This window comes from Panthera tigris, chromosome C2 (genome assembly GCF_018350195.1).
Source record: "Panthera tigris isolate Pti1 chromosome C2, P.tigris_Pti1_mat1.1, whole genome shotgun sequence".
Taxonomy (NCBI): domain Eukaryota; kingdom Metazoa; phylum Chordata; class Mammalia; order Carnivora; family Felidae; genus Panthera; species Panthera tigris.
Window position 1 is genome coordinate 107,957,199 of NC_056668.1, and position 27,226 is coordinate 107,984,424.

Consider the following 27,226-nt stretch of genomic DNA (forward strand, 5'->3'; position numbering starts at 1 on the left):
ATAAATAAAAATGGAATAGAATTTAATTATGACTACCCTGAGATCCTAGGGTAAAGAATACAGAAGAAGCTGTTTTTCAATATTTAAGTGGATGGAGACAGTATGAATAATTTCTAACATGAGTCTTGAACTAGAAATAACTTCTATTTACATATCTTAGTATTAAACTTCCTAATACATTAATCCATCATCCAAGTTATGTGCCATGCATATGTACTTAAAAAAAATATTTCAGCAAGTTCCTTGACCTTTGAAGAATGTAAGTTCATAAACTATTCCTTAAAGAGTTGTAAAAAATTTCTTGAAACATTGCATGAAATTAGTTTTCAGAAATGTAGTATTTGTATAGTTTGGTTTCCTGTCTAAACAGGCTACATTTAACAAATGTGTAACTTTTTGTGTTAAAATTTTAATGTCAGTCTTCAGGAAACCAACCTTTTTCTTAATAATTTTGAGATAGAGGGGTGCCTGGGTGGCTCAGTCGGTTAAGCCTGCAACTCCTGGTTTCAGCTAACGTCCTGTTCTCAGGGTGCGTGAGAATTCAGGCGCTGCATGGGACTCTGCGCTGACAGTGCAAGCCTGCCTGGGATTCTCTCTCCCTCTCTCTCAAAATAAATAAACAACAAAAAAAATTAATCTTGAGATGGAGAAGCTATTGCAACATTTAACTATATTTGGGAGAGGTCGGGAATAACATGTTTTATCTTTTAAATGGTTTGAGGTTAGGTACTTTTTTTTTTTTTAACGTTTATTTATTTTTGAGACAGAGAGAGACAGAGCATGAACGGGGGAGGGTCAGAGAGAGGGAGACACAGAATCTGAAACAGGCTCCAGGCTCTGAGCTGTCAGACAGAGCCCGAGGCCGGGCTGGAACTCACGGACCGCGAAATCATGACCTGAGCTGAAGTCAGCAGCTCAACCGACTGAGCCACCCAGGCGCCCCAGGTACGTTTTTTTAAAGTACAGGTTATTTTTGTTTTTAGTATTAGTTGCCCAATAGAAAACAATATGTACCATAAGTAAATATTTTATGTAAAATTTTATAGGCATTTTCAATGCGTTACAAATAATGCTATTGGTTCCCTAAGGTTATTTTCCCTTATCATTTCAATAATGCATACATATTGAGTTAACATGAAACAAAATTTTAATATTTGGCTCTTATAAGACCTTTTAGGTCGCTCAAAATTAAGGAAGATGTTATGGAATCTTATAATTCCAACCTGCCCAATGTAACGAATTAATTATTCGGCCCCCGTTCCACTACATTTCTTCCACTGCACTGAAAGAAACGCAGTACAGAGAAACCTAGCACCTCTGAGCAGTTTCATTCATTCCATAAATATGCAGGCACGCACTTCTCCATTAGCCAGGCCTTTTATTACCCTTTTTGGGGCACCCTTGCCTGCTGATAAAGACATTCGTAAACTTCAGCCGTTCTCCACCCGTTTCTGTCTAGCCCACAAAAGCAAGGACCCCACACAATTACGGGCCCAAAGCTTGGGCATTGCCTTTCCCCACCTAATTACAAGCCCCAGCGCAACCGCGGCAACTTCAGAGGCAGCCTGCGCAGGCCTGGCTCAACCAGCCCTCACTCACGTGGCCGCGCGGGCCCAATGACCGAGGCCCACGCTTTCCAGACGGCCGCATGCGCTCACAGAAGCAGAGCGCGCGCTGCGCCCCGCCCAGGCCTCAAAGTGCTCCAGCGTTAATCCTCCCATGAGGTCCCGATCGCCTGAGTTTCGGGTTCCTACCAACGGTTGTTTCCGAACTCGGTCTCGGGAGCATGCCCTGATCGGCTTGCTCTGGAGGCGGGGACAGGACTCATTTGAGCCTAGGACCACTTCCTGAGGCTCAACGCAGGAAGTTACCTGATCTCGCTGGAGTCTTGTAGAGAAAGTGCTGTCAGCTGCAGTGGTGGCGGCGAGAACTGGAGGTGGGTCGGGAGACTGGCCGTTCGGTCTCGCTGAAGCTAAGGGCCCGTTTCCATCGTGGCACCACGGCCCTCTCCTCCAGCCTCGAGCCCGGCGCGGATGCCCGGGGGACTCCTTCAGGCACCTTGACGCCGTTGCGAGGGCCACCTACCTGGGCATCGCCTGGGTCTCCAGCCAGGGGACTGGCTCCTGGGTTCAGTACTCGGGGCCACTGTAAGAAGTGCCCTTATCGCCCCTCGCTCTGTCCTCCTCCCTGAACCATCGAGGCCCTGGTCCAGAGCGACAGCCTTGGACCCGGGGCTAGGAGGATCCAAGACGCTCAGTCCCGGCACCCCACAGACGGGGCTCTGCATCGTCTCTGATATGTCACCCACCATCTCCCACAAGGACAACAGTCGGCAACGACGCCCAGGGACTTTCAACCACTCTCTGGATATGAAGAGCGGTCCTCTGCCGCCAGGCGGCTGGGAGGACAGCCATCCGGAATTGGTGGGTGGGGAAGGGGACAAAGAAGCTCTTTTGCGGGATACCGACACTGGTGACTTCTCAAAACCCCCACGGAGCTGCCGGGCGGAATTAAGCAGCATTTTGCTGTTGCTTTTTCTTTACGTGCTTCAGGGCATTCCACTGGGCCTGGCAGGAAGCATCCCACTCATTTTGCAGAGCAAAAATGTTAGCTATACAGATCAAGCTTTCTTCAGTTTCGTCTTTTGGCCCTTCAGTCTCAAATTGCTCTGGGCCCCATTGGTTGATGCAGTTTACTTTAGGAACTTTGGTCGTCGCAAATCTTGGCTTGTCCCTACACAGTATATACTGGGACTGTTCATGATATATTTGTCCACTCAGGTGGACCATTTGCTCGGGAACACTGATGGCAGAACCCCCGATGTGATTGCTCTCACTGTGACATTCTTTTTGTTTGAATTCCTGGCCGCCACTCAGGACATCGCTGTGGATGGTTGGGCGTTAACTATGTTATCCCGGGAAAACGTGGGTTATGCTTCCACTTGCAATTCAGTGGGCCAGACAGCGGGCTACTTTTTGGGCAATGTTTTGTTTTTGGCCCTTGAGTCTGCCGACTTTTGTAACAAATATTTGCGCTTTCAGCCTCAACCCAGGGGAATCGTTACTCTTTCAGGTAGTGTATTTAAAACTATTACGCGGTGAGGATTATTTTACGTTTATGAATCCTTTTGACAGAGGGTGTGACGTTGGAGGGAATCTCATAATTTAATTTACTGGAGATGCTTTGGGGGGAGATTACCCGAGGTTAAGTTTTCTACTAAAATGAGCTTGAGCCAGAATGACTACATCGGAGCAGTCATAATTGATGAATACTGGGCAATGAGCAGGGAGAGGTAGCTCATCCAATAACATTGTTGTGTAATGGCAAACAAAACTCTCAAGTCTAGGGAGCTGCTGACACTTGACTAACACACAGATGCACATTTTTTTAAAAGTTTGGCTAGTGTGAAGGCATGAATCCAGCCTGATTCCTGTGGTTCACATTTCCCTTTTCTCTTTTGTTGGATTGAGATTTCTAGTTCCTTGCTTTCCGGTTCATTTCTGCCTCTACTCTTATACCAAGAGCCCTCTTCTAGCCTTCTGGTGAATAGAATAGGGTTAATTTATTCATCATTAATGAGTTGGCTGAGTGACAGAGTTCTGAGGGCCTCCTGTGAATTAAGCAGAGTCCAACCCACAGAGATGGGAGAAGTGAACATTTAAGGGGAGCTCAGGGTTGCCAGCCACTAACTGCTTGTGAGAGTCAGGATTCAAACTGCAGCTTAACAGTTGACCCTGTTGAATTATAAGCTTCCATGAGGTGGATAAATGGAATTCTGGAATGCACAACACCAGGTGTGGAGACTGGGTTTGGGAGATGAGAGAAAAGTAAGATTTTTTTTTTGAATTGCTAATAAGAGTTTGAAGTTTATTCAGTAAGCAATTTTGTGTAAGTTCTACAAAATTTCCCCATTTCTTCATGAGTAAAATACATGTCCCTGGAAAGTTTTCTTTTCTTTTCTTTTTCTTTTCTTTTTCTTTTCTTTTCTTTTCTTTTCTTTTCTTTTTCCTTCTCTTTTCCTTTCTTTTCTCTTTCATTTTTTTTTTAAAGCTGTCCTAACAATTAGGAAACAGAAGTAAAATTATCAATAGTAGGAATAACCAATATCAGGAATATGGTATTACCAGAATTCCTCATTCTGGTAATGATGACGGATTTCAGAGATTCTCTTGAGATTTAAGCAGTTAAACTTTCTCTCATCTTCCCAGTACTAACTTAGGGATTCCTAACAGTGGAAATGTCAGGGTTAGTTGTGTGGTGAGGGAAGTGTAAGGGTTGTGTAATAAATTTAGGGAGTGTGGAGGATGGAGGGATTCACAACTGCACTACTCATCTCTTGAAATCTTACACACTCCCTCTGTACCCATAGGCCCTATAAAGGACCCCCTTTTCTTTTTTTTTTAACATATGTTTATTTATTTATTTAGACAGAGTGTGAGCCGGGGGAGGGGCAGAGAAAGGGAGACTTAGAATCTGAAGCAGGTTCCAGGCTCTGAGCTGTCAGCACAGAGCCTGACGTGGGGCTTGAAGTCACAAACTTTGAGATCATGACCTGAGCTGAAGCTGGACACCTAACAGACTGAGCCAACCAGGTGCCCCAGGGACCCCCTTTCTACCTCCTCAATTTGCGAGTGAGCTACTACTACTGATGAAATGATCATTATACTTTTTCTTAGTTGGTTTGAGGCCAAAAATGGTTGAGAGATATTGTTTTGAGCTTAAACAGATTTGTCTCCAAGCGTTCTGGAGTCCCGCTTCTGCTCTCTGGATAATTCTCTGCCTAGAAATACTTTATGAGTCCATTGTATTAGCACCTTACTGCTTTTTGTGCATCATTTCATTTGGTACTGGGACTGTTCATTTCACCAGGAAGGACTAATGAAATGATGTGTTACTTAACATGGAAAAGCCTCAGAAGAGAAATCAAGATTTTACAGGCTGTGGAAAATAAATTACTAACTAGGCAAATTAGTGCTTTTAAGAGTGGTTGATAAAACATCATTCCAGGAATGCCATTATGCATTCAGGAGCCATGTTAATTTTATCTTTTCTTGGCCACAACTCTTCCCCAATGGGAAGATCAGAATTGTGCTGCCATTGGATTTTTTATTTACACTGATTTGTTATTTTGAATAGCGGTTTGTTCTGTGGAATTTGAACTTTGATATCCAGGAAATTGTAAAAATAGCTTACTTTTTTTTTTTTAATTTTTTTTAACGTTTATTTATTTTTGAGACAGAGAGAGACAGAGCATGAATGGGGGAGGGTCAGAGAGAGAGGGAGACACAGAATCCGAAACAGGCTCCAGGCTCTGAGCGGTCAGCACAGAGCCCGACGCGGGGCTCGAGCTCACGGACCTCGAGATCATGACCTGAGCCGAAGTCAGATGCTTAACCAACTGAGCCACCCAGGCGCCCTGCTTACTTTTTAATTTAACGTTTTCTGTCTGTAGTAGACGACTGTGTTTAGCTCAAACACTTAAGAGTTAAAGTGTTAAGAGTTAAGAGTTGAAGAGTTTTCATTCACTTTTTTATTATTGTACATATATTTATAGTTTTGATCTTTCTGGAATGTAGTAGCAGTATAACTAAAAAAAATGTGGTTTTTTTTTTTGGAATTTTAAGAGCATAGAAAGAATACTGAAGGAAATAAAATTGCTTAGTTATTAAAAGAAGAGCCAAACACTGAGGCAGATGTTTAGAAAAATCAGATAATTACAAGGAGGCATAATTATTTTTTAGAATTTTAAAATATATTCTCTGATTAAGACTTTGTTTTAAGTTACAGATAAATAGAAATGGAATATATTGAGAAAATCCAGTTTTTGCCATTAGAAAGCAGCAATCTAAATAATAAATTTAGAACATGAAGGATAAGATGAGAATGGAATCCTTTGGAAACAAAGACTTGATTATGCAGAAGTTGGCTTTTTGGCCCCTTCAGGGATCCAAGGCAGTCCTGAACTCAGAAGTGAGCTTTTACTGTCCTGCCCTGTTTGGTTTTCAGGGATTTTGGGGATCCAAAAGAGACATCGTTTTAAGTTAGAACAGATGATGAAAGTAACCCAGAAAAACACGGGGATTGGAACATAGTTTTATGACTTGAAAAGATTGTATATTTCAATTTCTTCTCTTTCTTTCTTTTCTTTTTTTTTTGGATTATTTAGATTCTGATTTGTATTTCTGGAAACGGATATTTTTAATTGAGGTAAAATTGTTATATAGTAATATTAGTTTCAGGTGTACAGCATAATTCAATTTTTGTATGTACTACACAATGTTCACAGTAAATCTAGTTACCATCTCAATTCATTCCTATAGATAAAGAAACTAGGTCAAGCGCCTAGTTGGAGGTAGAGATACAGGATTCCCCCCACTATCTGAACATAGAACATTCTTAGGAAACTTGAAAGCCAAATTGTGTAAAGCAGAGGATCCACACTTTCTTTTACAAAAGACTTAACTAGTGTCTTTCTTATAGTTGTTAGGAAACTAGGAAGACACCTCAGGAAAAACCTTAAAACCTAAATACAATTTGTGCTGATTGGGCTTTTCTACTAGAGAAAAGTAGCACTCTGACTGCTGATGTCTGAAAACATCAGCCCAATCAGCCCTCTTCTGGAACGTCTGATGGTCTAGAAATGACAGATTAAAATTTTTTTGTTTTTTTAAGTAACGTGTAGCATTTATTCACTCAGTGCCTATTTGGTGCTAGCGATATGATAGGTGTTAAAATTTGATGAATAAGACCTGGAAATTCTCTGCTCCCAGGGAATTTGTAATGGGAATTTACAAACCAAAATGATGGACAGTGGAAGTGAATCAAGTCAGTTGGTACAGGATGTACGGTTTGGAGGGGAGAGTGGTAACCTGAAAAACTCATGCCCATGTAAAGATGCAAGTTTCAATTTCAATAAACTCTTGTCTTGTGGCAATAGGATCCTACAATTGCTGGATCTTATCTGCGTTCAGAGAAACTAGAAATCCCTTTTTTATTTTGTCATTTAAAAAATGATTAATTAGATTCATATGAATTCTGTCTTTAGGCCAGATCCAATCTGTGAACGGGTAGTTGCAACCCATTCCTCTAGAAGCAGTGGTAACAACAATGAATAGAAGTGATTGGGATAGGGAGCAAGGTATTTGAGTTTGGGCAGGAAGTAGATTAGTCTGATACTGGAGAAGAGAGCTAAACATATTTAGAGCTTATGGATTGGTTTGTCTATAGGTAGGTATGCGCAGAGGAGTCAGTCAGAAAAAAAAAAGGAGATGTTTTGGAAAAAATGATGCTGAAAGAAAACTAATCAAACTGGCAATGAATATAGTTAAAACAGTATTTGTAAGATACTCCTTTGAACTAGAAGTGAGCAGGACCAATTAATTCTTACTTAGTGACAAATTTCTTTGCTTTCTGAAACAGAACTCATTAATAAATTTTATGTGACTAGAAATGCTATTTAGAATGTGGACAGGACCAACTGACCCATTTCTAGATAGACCAGTTATTTTTAAATAGGCTGTAGTACATTCTTTAGCATATATATCTAGACTTAAAATATTTTCCTGCATTTTCAAAAGATAAAACTGTGGAGGTGGAGAACAGATAGGCAGTTGCTAGGGATGGTGGGTGAGGAAAAGGTGACTATAAGTGAGTGACAGCATGAGGGAGTTTTGGGGAGTGATAGAAATGTTCCATATCTTGATTATGGTGGCAGTGATTTAAAGTTTATAGAACTGTACACCAAAAAATTTTAGGTTTACTGTATAATCATTTAAAAAGTAATATTTATGGGCACCTGGGTGGCTCAGTCCGTTAAGGCATCGGACTTCGGCTCAGGTCACAGATCTCATGGTTCGTGAGTTTTAAGTCCCACATTGGGCTCTGTGCAGATAGCTCAGGGCCTGGAGCCTGCTTCAGATTCTGTGTGTCCCTATCTCTCTGCCCTTCCCTGCTCGCACTCTGTCTCTCTCTTTTCAAAAATAAATAAGCATTAAAAAATTAAAAAGTAGTATTTATAAAAAGTAAAAAAAAATAAAATAAAATCCTTGAGATTAGTCCCTTTTTGCCTTGAATGGAACATGTCCATAAATCTGGTGGATCGTACATCTCCATACACACAAATTGAGCAGATTTGAACTTATTTTCAAATGTTACGATGCTAGTAATAAAGTGACATAAGTGGAGGAACACTGGAGATAGTAGATTCAGGAGGGATTAGATATTAAAAACTGGAGCCCACACCCCAGAAAGGTCTTACGAGCCTTTTTTCTTTTTAAAACAAGGCAAAGCTGTGCTTTTTTTGTTCAGTAAAGAATTCTGGGATTGATTTTGTATGGAAAAGTCAATTTACAAAATACACTCTAAACCAAAAAAATATTTGATTTTATTTGGCATATATTTTACTCTGAATTTCACTTCTGATTTTATTGAAATTTATGTAGAGACCAACTGAATTAGTCTTTACTATAAATTCATTAATGAAAGAATCATAGAACCTCACTAATTACCGGCAGTTTCCTACCTTCATTTAGTGTTCCTGAAAAGTATAATTTGAGAAAGCAAAAGAGACTTACCTTATAAAAGATGTTCTTTTCCTAGAAAATGAAAAATATATATATATAAAGCCCCCTATTTCACCTGGTTTTTTGTTTGTTTGTTTTTTAAAGAGACAATCTTAGGTAAATCTGGCATTTTATACATGATCTTTCTTTAGTTTTTTTTAATGATTTTGTTTTTAAGTAATCTCTACACCCAATGTGGGACTCAAACTCACAACCCTGAAATCAAGAGTCACATGCTCTACCAAATGAGCCAGGCAGGTACCTCTGTACATGTTCTTTAATTTCATTCTTTTAAATAATTACTTCATATCCTTTAATTTGGGCTTTTTATTTTACATTGTATATACTATATTAGTATAGGAGGTCACAAGAATAAAATTTATACATGAGTGTGCATGCTGTAACTTTAAAGAATGGGGTACATGTTCAAAAGGCAAGATATTAGTTACCTTCCACCATTTCTATTCCTTGGTTTGGTGCTATCTATTATTATTATTTTTTAAATTTCATTCTTTCCCTTCACTTTTGAACACAGTCCTTACTGGCTGAAGTCCAATGGTGATCAATTAAAACTACAGAATAAGTGATTTCAAAATACCTAAAGACTTCTTTTTTGATTGCTTTATATTATCTTGTATTTGAGACCTATATTTCTTATTCCTACCCCAGTTTTATAATTTTTGCTTCCTTAAAAAAACAAAAAAGAAAGAATCTTTGTGTTCTTAAATTTCCCATTAATTAAAAAAATTTTTTAACTTTAAAATAATTATAGATTCACAGTAGGTTGCAAAGAAATGTTTAAGGAAATCCCATGCACCCTTCCCTAGCCTCTTCCATTAACATCTTACATAACTAGGGTACAATCTCAAAACCAAGAAATTGACATTGGTGCAATCCATACCACTATTCAGATTTTACCAATTATACATGTACTCATTTGTGTTTGCTTTTATGTGTGTGCACATGAGTAGCTCTGTGTAATTTCATCATGTGTAGCCTTGCATAACCACCATCACCACAATGAAGATACTCAAATATACCATCACAAGACTCCTTTGTGTTGCCTGTTTATAGCTATACCCATTTCCTCCTCTCCATCCCTAACCCCTGGAAGCTACTAATCTGTTTTCCATCTTTATAACTATGTTACTTCAGAAATGTTATGCAAATGAAATCATTTGGTACATGTTCTTTGGAGATTAGCTCTCTTCACTTAGCATAATTTCTTTGAGGTTCATCCAGGTTGGTGCATGTATCAGTGATCTGTTGCTTTTTCTTGGTGAGAACTATTCCATTTGTTAGACATGCCGTGGTTTATTTCACCACTCATCCATTGAAGGGGATTTGAGTAGTTTCCAGTTTGGGGCTATTTTTATGTGAAAATAAGTCTTCATTACTCTGAGATGAATGCCCAAGTATGCAAACGCTGGTTTCTGGTAAGTCCATTTTTATTTTGAAAGAAAGTGCCAAACTTTTTTCCAGATTGGCATGGATACACCATTTTGTCTTCCTACCAGAAATATATGAATGATTCTGTTTCTCTATCCTTGTCAGCATTTGATGTTATCATTATTTTTAATTTAAGCTATTTGAATGTACCCTGTATCTCATGTGGTAGTTTGGAATGTTCGTTGTCTACTGTTTTATAAATGTCTAAATTCAGCTTACAAAAAATGATTTACGGGTGTCAAGATATAGGTTAAACAAAAGCTGAATGCAAGAACCTATCATAGCATCAGAGTAGAGATATATGTATATGTGTAAAATAGATTTTGTGCCTGACCAGAACATATTTTAAAAAATTAAAAGAGTGATTCACTTCCATCCATCCAGTGATAGAGGCCCAGAGTTAGCATGAGATGGGAGCATTGAATCTATTGGTTTCTCAGCCTCAGCCTTGAACCTTGGGCTGAGTTTGAGCCCAAATGTTGGGACAAGATGGCTCAAAGTAGCAAGATAGCTGCTTAATCCAATGCTTGATTGAAGAAACAATCTCTTCTACCCCAGAGGAAAATCTAATGCTGGAGTTAATGAAAAGGTATGTGATCTCAAACATGGCTTCATTTTCCTAAGGGGTTAGGAAAACTAAGGGATTAGGAAGGTTTCAAAATCCTCTTTGTATTTTGAGTTTTGCATTACATTGCTGTCTTTTAAAAAGCCTAATCCCCAAATCAGATATGACTATATTGTGTAATCAAATAATATTTTCTGGGAGGGCTCTACGACAGCATGGATATTTTGAGCAAATGTTTCAAAGAGAGATTTGTGGCATAGAAAGGTCAGTTTCCGCTAAGAATCAGGTGGTGACCCAGGGCCAAATACACTATTTCTATTTCAGTTTCCTGCCCTGTGAAAATGAGAGCATTGGACTGGATTATGGGTGTCTACAGTCCCTTCACGCTCTAACGTGTGAAATAGAGAGCTGTGCCAAAAGCAAGAAGGTGAAAGGAAGGCCTGACATTTAGAACAAAGTTGAAGTTTTGCTTTCCTGTCACTGACTTCTGAAGGACTTAAGTTAACTTCCATAGTATGAGAGTTGGAGAGAGAATCTTCATCTGAGACAAGGATGGTTGTATCAGACAATATTACTTAATTCTTCTATTTCTTCTGATGGTGGCAGAGTGAATCTACACCTAGTCCAAAATTGTCTGGGGACCTAGTCCAAAGCCTTGAAAATGTAAAAGCTTTTGAAGTCTGATATTTTATCTTAAAAATTCTTGGAAATTTTGCCATCCCTGTTTTTTGTTTTTTTGTTTTTTTTGTTTTTTTTCATTAAAAAGGCTTTCCTTTAGGGGCGCCTAGGTGGCTCAGGCGTTTGAGCATCTGAATTCAGCTCAGGGCATGATCTCACGGTTTGTGGGTTCGACCCCACATTGGGCTCGCGGCTGTCAGCCTGTCAGCACAGAGCCCCCCTTCAGAATCCTCTGTCCCTTTCTCTTTCTGCCCCTTCTCCACTTTCTCTCTCAAAAACAAAACAAAAAAAAAGGCTTTCCTCTAAACTGTTGAGTAAAATGAATTATTTAGGAAGATGTACCATGTTTATTTATTCTATGGCTTTGCATACCCTTTGCCATACTGCCATATGGGGAGATTGGAAGTGAGGACGGGGAATATAAGTAGCCAGATTAAAGGAGTATACTGAAGAATCTATGTTCCAGACTTCATGGAGCTAAAATGGGTATCTTCTCAGGCATATCTGGTTGATATGAAAGAGCCTAACTGCTGTAGATAGGTGTATCTGAGCATCTGGGTAGTAAAATGAGAGATATTATTGCTTTAGAATCAGATCTAGTTTAGACCCACCTCTGGCACTTTGTAGACTGCAATTCTGTTTCATTGTGTATAAAGTGAGAATAAGGGGCGCCTGGGTGGCTCAGTCGGTTGAGCGTTCGACTTGGCTCAGGTCAAGATCTTGCAGTAGACGAGTTCGAGCCCTGTGTCAGGCTCTGCTGACAGCTCAGAGCCTGGAGCCTGCTTCCGATTCTGTGTCTCCCTCTTTCTCTGCATCTCCCCTGCTCATGCTCTATCTCTCTGTCTCAAAAATAAAGACAAACATTAAAAAAAAAAATTTTTTAAGTGAGAATAATGCTACTTGTCTTGGAGAGCGACTTTAAGATTTATTGCACTCTCCTATGTTTTGCTTTGGCATAGTAGGCACTTATGTGCTAGGTATTTATATCCTTCTTGGTTACTGGTGAATTGGCACATGCTCTTAAATTTTGCATTTATGGGAGTACTAGATAAGGTTTAGTGGCCACTTCAGAATATTTTGTTTGTCCTATAGGTCTTTGCCCAAAAGTCATGTTTATGAAATATGAACATCAGCTTTGATATCTTAATCACACACACACACACACACACACACACACATACACATATATGAATGAAATTTCAGTAATGAAATATTTAGATTATTTTTGGTAATAGTATCTTTGCAATGGTTGGTATATCACTCTATGGATGTTCTCTAGCATCAAAGCAATGTTAATAAATAATAGCCTGTAGCCTAATGATAATTACTATTTATGGTAATTATGTTCATAAAACTTAATATATTTTCTGGCAGTGGCTAAGCCTCTTTTTCTGAGCTGTTGGCTTCATTCTTCTCTCCATGTGAGCTATTGGGAAAGCCTTTGAATTAGGGCTCTGAACTGGTATGTTCTCACTACTTCCTCCTTTCTATGTACTGTTATTTTATTTAGAGACCACAAAGAAATTAGAAATAATCTTACCTGGGGGGCCTGGGTGGCTCAGTAGGTTAAGTGTACAATTTACACTCAGGTCGTGATCTTGTGGTTCTCGAGTTCGAGCCCCATGTCAGGCTGTGTACTAACGGCTCACAGCCTGGAGCCTGCTTCAGGTTCTGTGACTCCCTCTCTGCCCATCCCCCACTTGTGCTCTGTCTCTCTTTGTCAAAAATAAATAAAAAACATTAGAAAAAATAAATAAAATGGATACCTTTGTGTTTAAGAATGTTTCATATTTTTCTTTTAACATCTAAAATTAATTATAAATTTCTGATGGTGGAAAAAAGAATTGACTCCAAAAAACAAATTTCCATGTATGTTTAAAGACTTAGTTTCTTTAATTCGCATAATTTGAATAGCATTGTGGAGACTGAATAATTAGCCAGTTCTAGTGGATTCTTATTTCAACATTAACTTTTAAAAAAATCTTTGTGCAAGCAGTGTGAAATAAAAGAGTATGAAACTCCAATTCAGAAGATTTAGGTTCAAATTCTGCCTCTTAATTATTTGAACTTTGGCAAAGATTTAAATATTCTGAGCTTCTTTTCCTCATGTGTACCCACATAATAATAATGCCTGCTTTGCTTGTCTCACATGTTTGCTGTGAAAATCAAATGAGATAACAAAGAAAGAATCATTTAAGTAATAAGGTGAGGGATGCCTGGCTGGCTCAGTCAGTAGAGCAGGAGACTCTTGATCTTAGAGTTGTAAGTTTGAGCCCCACCGGTTCCACACCGTCAGTGCAGAGCCTGCTTGGGATTCTCTCTCTCATTCTCTTCCTCTGCCCCCCTCCTGCTCGCTGTCTTTCTCTCTCAAAAATAAATTTAAATAATAAATAAATCTTTAAAAAAATGGTAAGTTGAAATTGGTCTAAACAGATAATTCCATATGCCTGGGGTGCCTGGGTGGCTCAGTCGGTGAAGCTTCCGACTTCAGGCTCAGGTCTTGAACTCACGGTCAGTGAGTTCGAGCCCCACATTGGGCTCTGTGCTGACAGCCCAAAGCCTGGAGCCTACTTCAGATTCTCTCTCTCTCTCTCTCTCTCTCTCTCTCTCTCTCTCTCTTTCTCTCTCTCTGTCTCTCTCTCTGTCTCTCTCTCTGTCTCTTTGCCTCTACCCCACTTGCACTCTGTCTCTGTCTCTCTCAAAAATAAACATTTAAAAAATTAAAAAAAAATACATAGGTAAAATGCTTAGCACATTTGTGACACATGCACACTTAATAAATGGTGCCTCTAATACTACTATTACTTTTAATTATTACACAGAAGCTTCCAGAAATTATTCATTCCCTGTGCTTAATTTGTTAAAAAAAAATGGCTAATTGCCCAGCTGTCTTTCACTGAAACAACCCAAACAGTACTCTTCATTTGTCCCCATTGTGCATGTACAAGTAATGAGGAAATTCCTTCTGTATCACACTATTGAAGCCGATTTTCCTAAACAGATAAAAACATTAGAAAGTTTAAAAATAAAAGTTGGAAAATGTAAATGAGCATCTGTTGTCTAAGTTGTCACAATTCAATAAAGAACTGAAATGGCTTCTGTGCTTAAGTATGACTTATGTGGAAAAGCATACAACTCGATGTAAGGATTGTGAGTTTGAGCCCCACGTTGGGTGTAGAGATTAAATAAATAAACAAATAAACTTAGAAAAAATAAATATGACTGATGGATCATATGGTATATGAAAATCATCGGTCACCCCTAGCTCACACTTTCCTTGAAAATGACATGATAGACTTTGGTTTCATTCAGCCCACAAATATCTGCATTCCATTTCTTTTTCCTTGTTAGACATCACTGTTTATTTTGTCTGTTTAATATATGTTCAACAGAGCCAGGACTGTTTATCTGCTATGCTTGATATGTTTGTTGCCTTGAACACCTAAGTATTGGTTTTTTGTTTTTTGGTTTTTTTTAACATTTAATTGATGGGGCTCGTGGGTGGCTCAGTCGGTTGAGCGTCTGACTTCAGCTCAGGTCATGATCTCACGGTTCATGAGTTTGAGCCCTGTGTCTGGCTCTGCAGACAGTTCAGAGCCTGGAACCTGCTTCAGATTCTTTGTCTCCCTCTCACTCTGCTCCTCTCCCACTTGTGCTTTGTCTCTGTCTCTCTCTCAAAAATAAATATTTAAAAAAACCCCACTTAATTGAAGTAAAGTTGTATACAGAATTATTTAGTATCAACGCAGGTATGTCAGTTCAAAAGTTAGTTAACAGGGGTGCCAGTTGAGCGTCCAACCAGCTCACTTCACGATCTCATGAATTAGGAGTTTGAGCCCCGCATGGGGCTCTGTGCTGACAACTCAAAAGCCTGGAACCTGTGCTTATTCTGTGTCTCGTTTCTCTCTGCCCCTCCCATGCTCACACTCTGTCTCTCTCTTTCTCTTAAAAATAAATAAACAAAAAAAGTTAATAGATTTTAACTTTTTAATTTCAGATTTCCTTTTTTTCTGGGGAACTGTATTTTTGATAACAACAACTCTAGTTGCCCTTCTGAAAAAAGAAAACAAAGAAGTATCAGTAGGAAAAGAAGAAACTCAAGGGATCACAGATACTTACAAGCTGCTTTTTGCAATTATAAAAATGCCAGCAGTTCTGACCTTTTGCCTTCTGATTCTAACTGCAAAGGTAAGAGATTTATAAAGCAAAATTTACCACTCTGCTAGAATTACCAATATCATGGAATATTTCCTTTGCCTTTTCATATCATAAGTCCCTTCCTGCTACTATTAGAATTTAACAATATAAAGCAGTATTTTCTGTTTATTAAATTTGTTTTAAAAGGTGTGATGATATCAAATGTAATTTCAAAGTAAGCTAACTCTCTTGGGATCTTGAAAAGAATTATGCCAATTTGAAATACTTCTAACAAATGTGAAATTTTATCTAATGAATGATATTCTTGCTTGGTATGGAAATGAATGCCTTGAAAAAAATAATAGTTCACTACTGTTATAATGAACAGACATTTAGTATCAAAAGTATTATAATTATTTACATAGAATGTGATCTAAAAAGATATGAAAATATATAAGCATTAGAAATCTATTTAAAAATCAGTTGACTTATTTTTTTTAATGTTGGAAAGAAATATACCATAAATAAATGGGCATTTTGGTGACTTTTATTTTATTCTTTATGTTTTCTGTATTAAGATGTCCTAATTTTATAGTCCAAAAACATTTTTAAAGATATTATGCTAGAGGAAAGGTAAGTATATTTTGTTATAGTGAAATATTGGTAGTGTTAGAATTAATATTCCTAGAATCTGAAATCAGTTATAGGAGTTTCATATTACATATTTAAAGCTATCTACATAAACAGTTTATAGGTGTCTTTTGACACTCCTGAAGTAAAATCTGGAGCCTCATTGTTTTTGAAAGGAAACATTGGGAAGGTTAAACTTAAGATTCAACTTTAGGAAATAATGAAAAGTTCAAGGAAGATATTATCTAATTACATCATTTAGAGATAATCATTGGTAACACTTTGGTATATTTTCTTCCAGCACTCTTTTTTCCGTGTGTGTATACTTTACATATGTAAATATAATTAATGTTATAATCAACCAATTAATAATATAGATGTGTATTTATATACATATATATATACAAATATGCATGTAAATAAAAGGAATTGGATCATATAATATATAATTTTTATCTCATTTTTGTCTTATTACTCCATGTTCCTTATCATTAAATAATTTTTGAGGGGTGCCTGGGTGGCTCAGTTGGTTAAGCTTCGGCTCAGGTCATGATCTCATGGTTCATGAGGTCGAGTCCTGTGTCGGGCTCTGTGCTGACAACTCAGAGCCTGGAGCCTGCTTTGGATTCTGTGTCTCCCTCTCTCTCTGCCCTTCCCCACTCGTGCTCTGTCTCTCTCAAAAATAAACATTAAAAAAAATTTAAAAACATTTATTTTGAAAACATACTTTTTTATACCTATGTAATTGTTATAGTATATCGATTTGCTGCAATTTACTCATTTTTCTGTTGTACATTTAATTTGCTTATTTTATTTTAATTTTTTAAAAATGTTTATTTTTGAGAGATTGCAAGCAGGGAGGGGCAGAGAAAGAGGGGGACAGAGGATTCAAAGTGGGTACTGTGCTGACAGCTGAGAGCCCAATGTGGGCCTCAAACTCACGAACTGTGAGATCGTGCCCTGAGCCCAAGTCAGGCACTTAACTGACTGAACCACCCAGGTGCCCCTAATTTGCTTACGTTTTTTAATTATAAAAATACACTAGTGACTATTTTTGTGCATATACATTCTGAATATTTCCTTTCAGTAGATTCTTAAATAGGCAATTAGTGGATCAGTGAATATGATTGCTAAATTGCTTTTTAAAAGATTATAGTTATACTGTTGCCAGCAATGTATAAGAATCTTATGTCCCCCTTTTATTTTAAAAAAAAACTTTTTTTTTTTTTTTAATCTTTATTTATTTTGAGAGAGAGACAGAGTGTGAGCAGGGAAGGAGCTGAGGGGAGGGAGACACAGAATCAGAAGCAGGCTCCAGGCCCTGAGCTGTAAGCATAGAGCCCGACATGGGGCTCATACTCACGAACCGTGAGATCATGACCTGAGCAGAAGTCAGACGCTTAACCGACTGAGCCACCCAGGCGCCCCTTATGTCCCGCTTTTAAAGTAAACCTGGCCAAAAGTAACACCTCTTCTAACTTTTAATGTGTTAGGATAGTTTTCTCTGCTTTTGAGTTTTATAATCATTGGAATATCCCATATGTATTATGTCTGGCTTCTGAATTCTTCCACTTAATGTGATATTTGTATAATTTATCCATATTGCTATTTATCGCAACAGTTTGTTCATCTCATTGTTTATAATATCCCACTATATAAATATGCTACAATTTATTTATCCATTCTATCACCAAATGTTTAGTTATTTCTACTTTTGGACTGTATTTTTATTAAAATTAAAAATAAAATATGAATATTCATAAAAAATATACATTACTTTTGGTGAACACGGATGCACATTTATGATGGGTAAATACCTAGGAATAGAATTGTGGGGTCACGAGAAATGCTTTAGTATATACTGCCAAACAGTTTTCTGAAGTGGTTGTTTCCACTTTTCCCTACCGCCAGTGGTGTAAGAGAGTTCCAGTTGCTTCACAGCCTTGAGAAGACATATTTTGTCCTTTCAAATCTAGCCTTTCTGGTGGGTGTGTAGTGGAATCCCATTTTGGTTATAATTTGCATTTCTCTGATGACTAAAGAAGTTGAGCATCTTTATATATGGTTATTGGCCATTTGAATATCCAGAGCTACCTTATTCTTTAAATTTGTAGAAGTTTTATATATGCTGGGTGTTTTGTTAGATATTTGTACTACAAATATCTCCTACTATAGCACTTTTAAGATAGAGTAAATGTTGAAGTTAGTCTGTATATCTAATATTTACAAAGACAGTGGGTGAAATAGTGAAATCCTTTTCTGGAGTTAAGTGAAATGTCTTTGACCTTTAATTCTTCCATGGTGAAATTTGCCCTTTGGCTCCATTCCAAGAAGTTAAAGTGCATACTATTATAATTCCTTTAAAAAATGTTTTTTAGGGGGCGCCTGGTGGCTCAGTTGGTTGAGTGTCTGACTTCGGCTCAGGTCATAATCTCACGGTTTGAGTTTGGGCCCTGTGTCAGGCTCTGTGTTGACAGCTCAGAGGCTGGAGCCTGCTTGGGATTCTGTGTCTCCCTCTCTGCCCCTCCCCCACACGTGCTCTGTCTCTCTCTGCCTCTCAAAAAAAAAGAAAACTAATTAAAAAAAAAGTTTTTTAGTATTGATTCACACTTACTGAAAATTTGTTTATATAGTTGAAAGACTTCCCATATATCGTTACTCAAATCCTCCAATTGTTAACATTTAATTCCACTTTCTGTATTCTGTAGATTTGTGCTCTATCATATATTTCTTCTGAAATATTAATTTGTACATATTATGTGCCCTTTTATCCATAAATGCCTTGAGTATGTATTTCCTAAGAACAAAGGTTTTCTCTTCCAAGCCACAACTTAATTAAAAATTTAAAAAGTTTAGGGTGCCTGGGTGGCTCAGTTGGTTAAGCATCCAACTTGGGCTCAGGTCATGATTTCACAGTTCGTGAGTTTGAGCCCCGTATCAGGCTCTCTCCTCTCAGCACAGAGCCTTTATGGATCCCCTGTCCCCCTCTGTTTCTGCCCCTCCCCCACTGATTCTCTGTCTCTCTCAAAATAAATAAATAAACTTAAAAAAATTAAAAATAAATAAAAAGGAAGAAATTTGAAATTGATATAATACTATTATCTAATCACAATCTATATCCAAATTTCACCAGTTGTCCCAATAACAGCCTGTATAACTTTACTTTTCCTGGTCAGGGCTCCAGTCCAGATCACACAGTGGATTTAGCTGGCATCAGCCTTTCTTTGTCCTTCATGACCTGATATTTTTAAAGCATACAGGCCAATTATTCTGTAGAATGGCATCCCATTTATGTGTAACTGATGTTTCTTCATATTGAGGTTCATGTTATGCAAATATTGATGACTTCAGAGAATTACATCAGGAGCCTTATCATGTCCCTTTATCCCATTAACCGTTATTAACTTTGATTACTCAGATAACCCATTGTAAAGTTACTATTTTTCTTTTTGTAATTAAAAAATAATTTATGAAGAGATACTTTGAGACTCTCTAAATATCTTATTTCACCCCAAACTTTTACTCACTGCTTTTAGCATTCTTACTCTGTTTGTTTTTGCTTTTTTTTTTTTTTTGTTTTTTGGCTTTTGCTTTTTTAAAAATTAATCTATAATTTTTCTTCCCTCTCATTTAGCCCTTCAAGTATAATATTTTCTTGGAATTACTTTTGAAATGTTAAATATTTTTGGAAATTTTATTATGATTAGTCAGAAATCATCAAAATGTATTTGTGTGGCAGTGATGCTTCATTTTATTTATTTTTATTAAAAAAATTTTTTTAAGTTTATTTGAGAGAGAGAGAGAGCATGAGTGGGGTAAGGACAGAGAGAGAGAGAGAGAGAGAGAGAATTCCAAGTAGGTTCTGTGCTGTCAGTGCAGTTCCCAGCGTGGGGCTTGAACCCATGAACCATGAGATCATGACCTGAGCCAAAACGAAGAGTTGGACACTTAACCGACTGAGCCACCCAGGTGCCCCAGTGATTCTTCATTTTAGCCAGATTTTATTTGGAGTCAATTAAAAGCTTTTTTTTTAAACTTAAAACATAGAGATCAGTAAGTTTGGGTTTGAACGTTGTTTATTTTAAGACATTAAAGTTTTTGAAATTTAATAGTAATTACAAGCATCTGCATTTCCTAAAAAGTGCTGAATTTTCAGTTGTTCTCACTGAATATTGTTAGTAGACCACAGGACAAAGTGTGCCTTCCATAATTTGATTGTTGTACCAAATAGAATAATCTATTTTCTTGTAAATCAGTAATGACATTGAGGTCTCGGAGAACTTACATATGCTTGGGGGAAAATATTTTGTAAGTTACAAATTAAAATACTTTTTGTTTTTATATTGCAGATTGGTTTTTCAGCAGCAGATGCAGTAACAGGACTGAAATTGGTAGAAGAGGGAGTACCCAAAGAACATTTAGCCTTATTGGCAGTTCCAATGGTTCCTTTGCAGATAATATTACCTCTGATTATCAGCAAATACACTGCAGGTCCCCAGCCACTAAACATATTTTACAAAGCCATGCCCTACAGGTAACAATGAAATAAAACCTTACTATATAAGAAAGGTTAAATGAGTAATATTTGTCAGTATCATTAATGCCTGTGTGTAAAGTATATATGAATAAGACTTGAAAAACGTCTTCAACTGCAATATCATTAAATGCACTTTTATCTCTTTTTAACTTCTTAACAGGTTTTAGATAGCAGGCTTCTTTCACATAGTAAGCATACAGATTTCTGTTTTTGTTACTATTTTTTAACGTTAATGGAAGTAAACTCCATGTGTCTTTCTTTGTCTATAGATTATTGCTTGGATTAGAATATGCTCTACTAGTTTGGTGGACTCCCAAAGTCGAGCATCAAGGAGGATTCCCTGTATATTACTATATCATAGTGCTGCTGAGTTACGCGTTACATCAGGTAAGTTTGCCGTGGTTTTCTCAGGAAGTAAACTGTTTTTGGCAAATAAAGAAGACATTTTTCTAAAGTTGCCTTGAAATAATGATGATAAATTTTAAGACCGAAGCATGAATCTGACACTGAAGAAATTATTTAACAATGAACTTTAAACCTAGTGGCTTTTGATTTATTGAGCTCTATTTGTAGAAAGTTTCTTCTTCATTTTTTTTGTCCATTCAACAAGTGTTTGTTACATTACAGAATTTATTCCAAAGCCAGTAATTCTACCCTTACTAAGTATCCCCCAGTCCGTATGTAAACTTGGGTTCTTTATTTCTTCTATTCCACATGCCTTTTCTTTCTGAAAGTACTGAGAAATGATGGCTACTGAGCTAGAGATCCCAGGTTTTCAGTTTAGATTCTGTATTGAAAGTTATGACTGACTCTTTGTGATGTTGGAAGTTGTGTGTTAATATGCTTTCTCTTTCTTTATTAGGTATGTTTTGCCATCACTAAACTGTAGACTCCCAGCAGTAAACTTTGGGACTTGACTGCATTTATTACCAATTATATTTAAGAGTCACTTTGGATTTTTCTCTGGAACCTAGTTTAAATTCTTTGAAAGTTGTATCTATAAATTCTTCACTTGTTTTTTAACTAAAACCTAAAAATATGGCTACCAAGTTATCTCAATAATTTTTTGCATACAGTTCATTTAGGAGAACTCCATAATGGATCTGTCCAACTAATTGTATGTTTATTTTTAGTTATTTATTAAAGTTTTTTTTAATGTTCATTTACTTATTTTGAGAGAGAGAGAGAGTGTGTGTGTGTGTGTGTGTGTGTGCTAGCAGGGGAGGGGCAGAGAGAGAGAGGGAAAGAGAGAAAGAATCCCAAGCAGGCTCCATGCTGCCAGTGCAGAGCCCAGCACAGGGCTCAAACTCACAAACTGTGAGATCATGACTTGAGTCGAAATCAAAAGTCGGATGCTTAACCGACTGAGCTACCCAGGCACCCCAAATAACTGTATGTTTAAAGAAGTACTTTAAGGAGCACCTGGGTGGCTCAGTCAGTTAAGCGGTTAAGCGTCCGACTTCAACTCAGGTCATGATCTCATGGTTTGTGAGCTCGAGCCCGAGTCAGGCTCTGTGCTGACAGCTCAGAGCCTGGAACCTGCTTCAGATTCTGTGTCTCCCTCTCTCTGCCCCTCCCCCACTCAAACTATGTCTCTCTTTCTCAAAAATAAATAAAACATTAAAATTAAAGTAGTACTTTAGCTTAGTAAATGTTTCACTCTCTGTGTAAGTAAAGGAAAACTACAGTGAAGTAATCCAAAATCATTTGTTTGGCTTTGGATTTCATAAAAAAAAATTTCTAAAGTGTTGTTGATTGTTCAGACAGCCGGATGCTTTCTGGGAAAAATAGTACAATGGCACGTAAATTTGAGAAATAAATGATACATGACATAACCTCTCTTTATGTAGCATCTTAATCATTCTTTCAACAATATTAATCGGACACCTGTTCCATGCCAGGCATTCTAAGCACTAAAATATAACAGTGCATATCCCTGCCCTTAGGGCGTTTATATCCTAAAGGCTTTCAGAGACCTATAGTGAAAGAGACCTATTTATTTTTTGTGAAACTTAGTGTTTCTCAGTCTTATTTGTCTTTGGAACTCCTTTTTCTATGAACATCCCATGAAGCAGTATTCAAAGGAATACAGTTTTGGAAACATGGTTTGTTTCCATGTTCCTAAATGGAGGGTTAATTCTTGCCTCTTAAGGAGATTTTTCTCTTTAGTTTGTCTCATGAGTTTTGTAATGTCATTTTTCTTTCATGGATATAAAATAAAATTATATACATATGTATGTATATAATTGTATATTCATGTTCCTTTGGATATTTGATTGCTTACATGTGTAGTATACATATATATCTATCTATCTCTATATATGTATATGTATATGTATATGTATATGTATATGTATATGTATATATGATGTATTTAGAAACAGTACAAACATGGGGTTTTGCTAATTGCTATATGTATCCTTAGATGGCACCCTATCTGTCATTTTCTCTATTGCGCCTTCCTTGACTACTTATTGTAGAATTAATAAGTAGACTATTAATAAGTAGAATTAGTAAGTAGACTACTTATTGTAGAATTAATATCTCATTTATTTGGTCCCCAGTAGCACAAAGTGTGTACTTCTACTTACTTACTGTATTTCATCATAATTATTTATTTCTTATTTTCCCAGCCTAGAACAAGTTCTTCAAGGGCACAGACAGACTGTTGTCTTATTCATCTTTTTATTGCCATGGTCTGACCTGCCCTATAGTGGGTACTAAATAAATCTTTGTTGATTTGAGTTTAATAAGGGTCATGAAAATTAATTTTTAGGTTTGTGATTTTGATGTTCTTAATTCAGACCGTAGTTTTATAAGGTCTGATTATGCTAAAGATGTTTTATATTTTCCTTGTAGGTTACATTGTATAGCATGTATGTTTCCATAATGGCTTTCAATGCAAAGGTTAGTGATCCACTTATTGGAGGAACATACATGACCCTTTTAAACACTGTGTCCAATCTGGGAGGAAACTGGCCTTCTACAGTAGCTCTTTGGCTGGTAGATCCCCTTACAGTGAAAGAGTGTGTAGGAGCATCAAACCAGAATTGTCGAACACCTGATGCTGTTGAGGTAAGTATTTTGTAACTATAGATAAAATTAAGCTAATATTAAGATCCTGATTTTCAGGGGTGTCTGACTGGCTCAGTCCATGGAGCACGTAGCCCTTGATCTCAGGGTTGTAAGTTTGTGCTGCACATTGGGTGTAGAGATTACTTAAAAAAATTAAATCTTAGGGTTGCCTAGGTAGCTCAGTTGGTTAAGCATCTGACTCTTGGTTTCGGCCCAGGTCATGATCTCACGGTTCTTGAGTTTGAGCTCCACCATTGGGCTCTGTGCTGGCAGTGCGTAACCTGCTTGGGATTCTCTCTTTCTCTCCCCACTCACCTGCTCACGCTTTCTCTCTTTCAAAATAAATAAAATAAAACTTTAAAAAATAAATAAAATCTTAAAAAAAAAAGAAAGATATTTTCTTATTTTGCCTCTAGAGGTACTATGTCTTTTAAAAAATTATGTCTGGGGGTGTCTTGGTGGCTCAGTCAGTTAAGCAAACAACTTAGGCTCAGGTCATAATCTCACAGTTCGTGAGTTCAAGCCCTATGTCAGGCTCTGTGCTGACAGCTGAGAGCTTGGAGCCTGCTTCAGATCTGTATCTCCCTCTTTCTCTGCTCCTCCGCCACTCATACTGTCTCTCAAAAATGAATAAATGTTAAAAAAAAATTGCTTTTTTTTTAAAGTATATTTTGAAGGGTAGAGCCTGTGACTCTTGATCTCCGGGTCATGAGAGCCCCACATTGGATTCTTTAAAATATAATAATAAAAAAAAATAAGGGGAGCCACCCATCATGGGTCTTGAGTTCGAGCCCTGTATGTGGCTCTGTGCTGACAGCTCAGAGCCTGGAGCCTGTTTCAGATTCTGCGTCTCCCTCTCTCTGCCCCTCACTCTCTCTCTCTCTCTCTCTCTCTCAAAAATAAATAAACATTAAGAAAAATTTTTAAAAATAAACAATAATAAAAAATACTTAAAAAATATTTTTTGTTAATCTCTTAAATTACAAAGTAGAAACATCTAAATTGCTGAATACTTCCATTTTGAAACTGTGAAATATTTATTATAATTTTATTTTTGCAGCTTTGCAAAAAACTCGGTGGCTCATGTGTTACAGCGCTGGATGGTTATTATGTAGAATCCATCATTTGTGTTTTTATTGGATTTTGTTGGTGGTTCTTTCTTGGTCCAAAACTGAAAAAATTACAGGATGAAGGACCATCTTCATGGAAGTGCAAAAGAAGCAACTAATGCATTCACTACTGGACATTCTAGGAAGGTAACTGCAGTTTCATTTTAATTCAGACAGCTATGATAATCAGTGTACAGGAGTATAAAATGTTATTTTAAACACAGAAATTATTAATATAAAATGCCAAATGATTAAAAAATAGAGACCTCTCTGTATAGTTGATTATATTTTCCTTGCCTTGTCAATGTATTTAAAGTTTACTTAAGGTCAGGACATTGGTTCTAAAACAAGTTTTCTGGCCTTGTTATTTGATTTATATCTTTTTAATTTACTGACCAAAGTATGTTTTAACCTGCAGTGCAGTAGTCATGGGTGATAACCATGCAGTCAAGTATTGTTATCAGTACCTATCATTGAGCTATATTTAAAATTTTGGTAAAATATATTAAATAGAACAAAGCTTGATATCCAGGTACTAATTACAACTAGTCTGGCCTTGTTGGCAGTTAAATCTTACTTTGAATTGCAAATTGGTTAAATTCTACGTGGAATTTACTGAGAAGAGAATGTAGACTACTGAAATGCCTTTTTAGTTGTTATTCTTCTGACTATAACCACATTGTACTAATGAATCTGTGTTAAAAAGACTCTTAAATGTATTTACTGCTTTTGTAAGCGTTAAAGATTTATAAGAAGATTATTCAAACTATTTTTTATAAAATGAAAGCTATGATTTTTAATTTAATGATTCCCCTGTTCCCCTTTTTTTGGAAGCTATTTTGATTCTGTGTTAACTTTTACCCTAAAGCTTACATATGTTTTTTGTCATAAGTGCTTCATGGCATACAGACAGCTCATGAAGGGATCCAATTTAGTGTTGTATGTATGTTCATGGCAAAGTTTTGAAAATAAAAAATGTTTTTCTTCAAGCAGTTTTTTTTATTACTGAGAGGAAAAAAAAAACAGTAAAGCTTTCCGATTAAGTAAAATGTAAATGAGCAATTTAACCATAATTTTAAAGACTAATGCTTTAGAGAGACAAAGACATTTTGTGCCTTTGACAAGTTAAATCGTGTTGTGGAAGATGGTTTTTCAATTAAGCACTTTACTAGTGAGAAAACACCTCACAATTTGTATGAAATCAGGTACTGTATTTCCACTTACAACTATCTGTTTGTAAACTGTAATTTCCAGTGGAGGATTGGTATCCCAGGAGAATTATGCTTTTGAATATGTTAGCAACTCCCAACATATTACGTATACCCAGTAATAAGGTTCTTTGCATATTTTGTGTTGTGTATTACTCTGACTCTAGAGATTATGTAAATCCTTCCAAAGTTATAGAAAAAGAAAGATTGAGTTTTACTTAATTTTGTGTTTGTGGGAAAATACTAATTTTTGATTTTGTTAATTTTATAACATAGGTTGAATTTTAGAGTGGGTTTTTTTTATAAGTAATGGAGGATAAAAATGGGTGGGAGAAAATGGCACTCAGCATCTGAAGAAAGATGGAGGCAGTGACCTCTAGAACTCATGCATTGCCATTGGAAAGCCTGTGTTGGGCATCGATGCCAGATCCTGAAGAATCACCTGGAAAAACAGCCTAGAAACAAGGAGGCTACACCAACCTATAGTCTACCATACTTTGTCACATGGGTTGTCCATTATCATGTATTATAACCAAAATGTTTACTTGAATAAAGAAAAAAACCCACTTAACTCTCAAATGTGAAATGTATTTTACTTTTTAATTGTTGGATTAAGAAGGTCACATTGCCATAATTACCTTTCATTTCTTACCCATTCCTAAAATTTACATACTTTCAAACATACTTTGAAGTCGACAAATCTTTAATGACTTGAAGTATTAAAATATATTTTAAGCCTTTAAGGTGAAAGCTATTAATTGCATTTGCTCTAGAAATGAACAATTATTTTGGATTATAGTTGTTTGGTTATTTGGGTACATGCTTGTAATGCATACCAAAAAATGACTTCTTAATAGCTATGTGCAACTAGGTTGTATACATTGATCACTGATGGCATCTTATAAATGATCTACTTGAATCTGAGGATCTGTTGATGTTAAATCGGTAGTATTAGAAAAATACTACTTATTTTTCCATATCTTTTTCTTTACTGATAGATCTGATAAACTCTGCCCACAAGTATGAACATTAACTTTTCCAGTTAATATATATTTACTAGCTAATATTCTTATAAATCTGGTAAGATTAGCTAAAATTAAAACCAAAACTTCCTTCCTTTGTAATTAATTTTGCCTGATTAATCATAAAAAAAAATTGTTCAGCACCTAAAACTGATTCGTCTGTTTTTTTAACATTAAACTTTTGAGATGTAAACCTATGGTTTGATTTAATTCCTTTATTACAAGGATTTTTATCCTAAACACGTGTCAGTGGGG

At 36.8% G+C, this 27,226-nt stretch overlaps 1 protein-coding gene across 3 annotated transcripts; it reads left to right on the forward strand.

Annotated features, from left to right (window-relative positions):
• Window positions 1-1,516: 1,516 nt before the first annotated feature.
• Window positions 1,517-26,528, forward strand: SLC33A1 (solute carrier family 33 member 1). Of its 3 annotated transcripts, XM_007086278.3 has the most exons (7): window positions 1,532-3,072; window positions 15,251-15,441; window positions 20,370-20,554; window positions 20,827-20,944; window positions 23,417-23,632; window positions 24,693-24,888; window positions 26,226-26,528. In XM_007086278.3, exons 1-6 carry the CDS (start codon window positions 2,298-2,300, stop codon window positions 24,858-24,860), a joined length of 1,653 nt encoding a protein of 550 aa, XP_007086340.2. In that variant the 5' UTR covers window positions 1,532-2,297; the 3' UTR covers window positions 24,861-24,888; window positions 26,226-26,528. The 3 variants fall into 3 exon arrangements, with proteins under 3 accessions (XP_042812274.1, XP_007086339.2, XP_007086340.2); XM_007086277.3 differs by lacking the exon at window positions 26,226-26,528 and having other exon boundaries at window positions 1,531-3,072; window positions 24,693-25,730; XM_042956340.1 differs by lacking the exons at window positions 15,251-15,441; window positions 20,827-20,944; window positions 26,226-26,528 and having other exon boundaries at window positions 1,517-3,072; window positions 24,693-25,730.
• The last annotated feature ends 698 nt before the right edge of the window (window positions 26,529-27,226 follow it).

Excerpts from the sequence above, each read along its gene's own strand:
- SLC33A1 (XM_007086277.3), top strand. The coding sequence starts at position 2,298 with ATGTCACCCACCATCTCCCACAAGGACAACAGTCGGCAACGACGCCCA. Across the intron at positions 15,442-20,369 it reads TTCTGATTCTAACTGCAAAG|ATTGGTTTTTCAGCAGCAGA; the intron begins GTAAGAGATTTA and ends TTTATATTGCAG. Across the intron at positions 20,945-23,416 it reads TGAGTTACGCGTTACATCAG|GTTACATTGTATAGCATGTA; the intron begins GTAAGTTTGCCG and ends TTTTCCTTGTAG.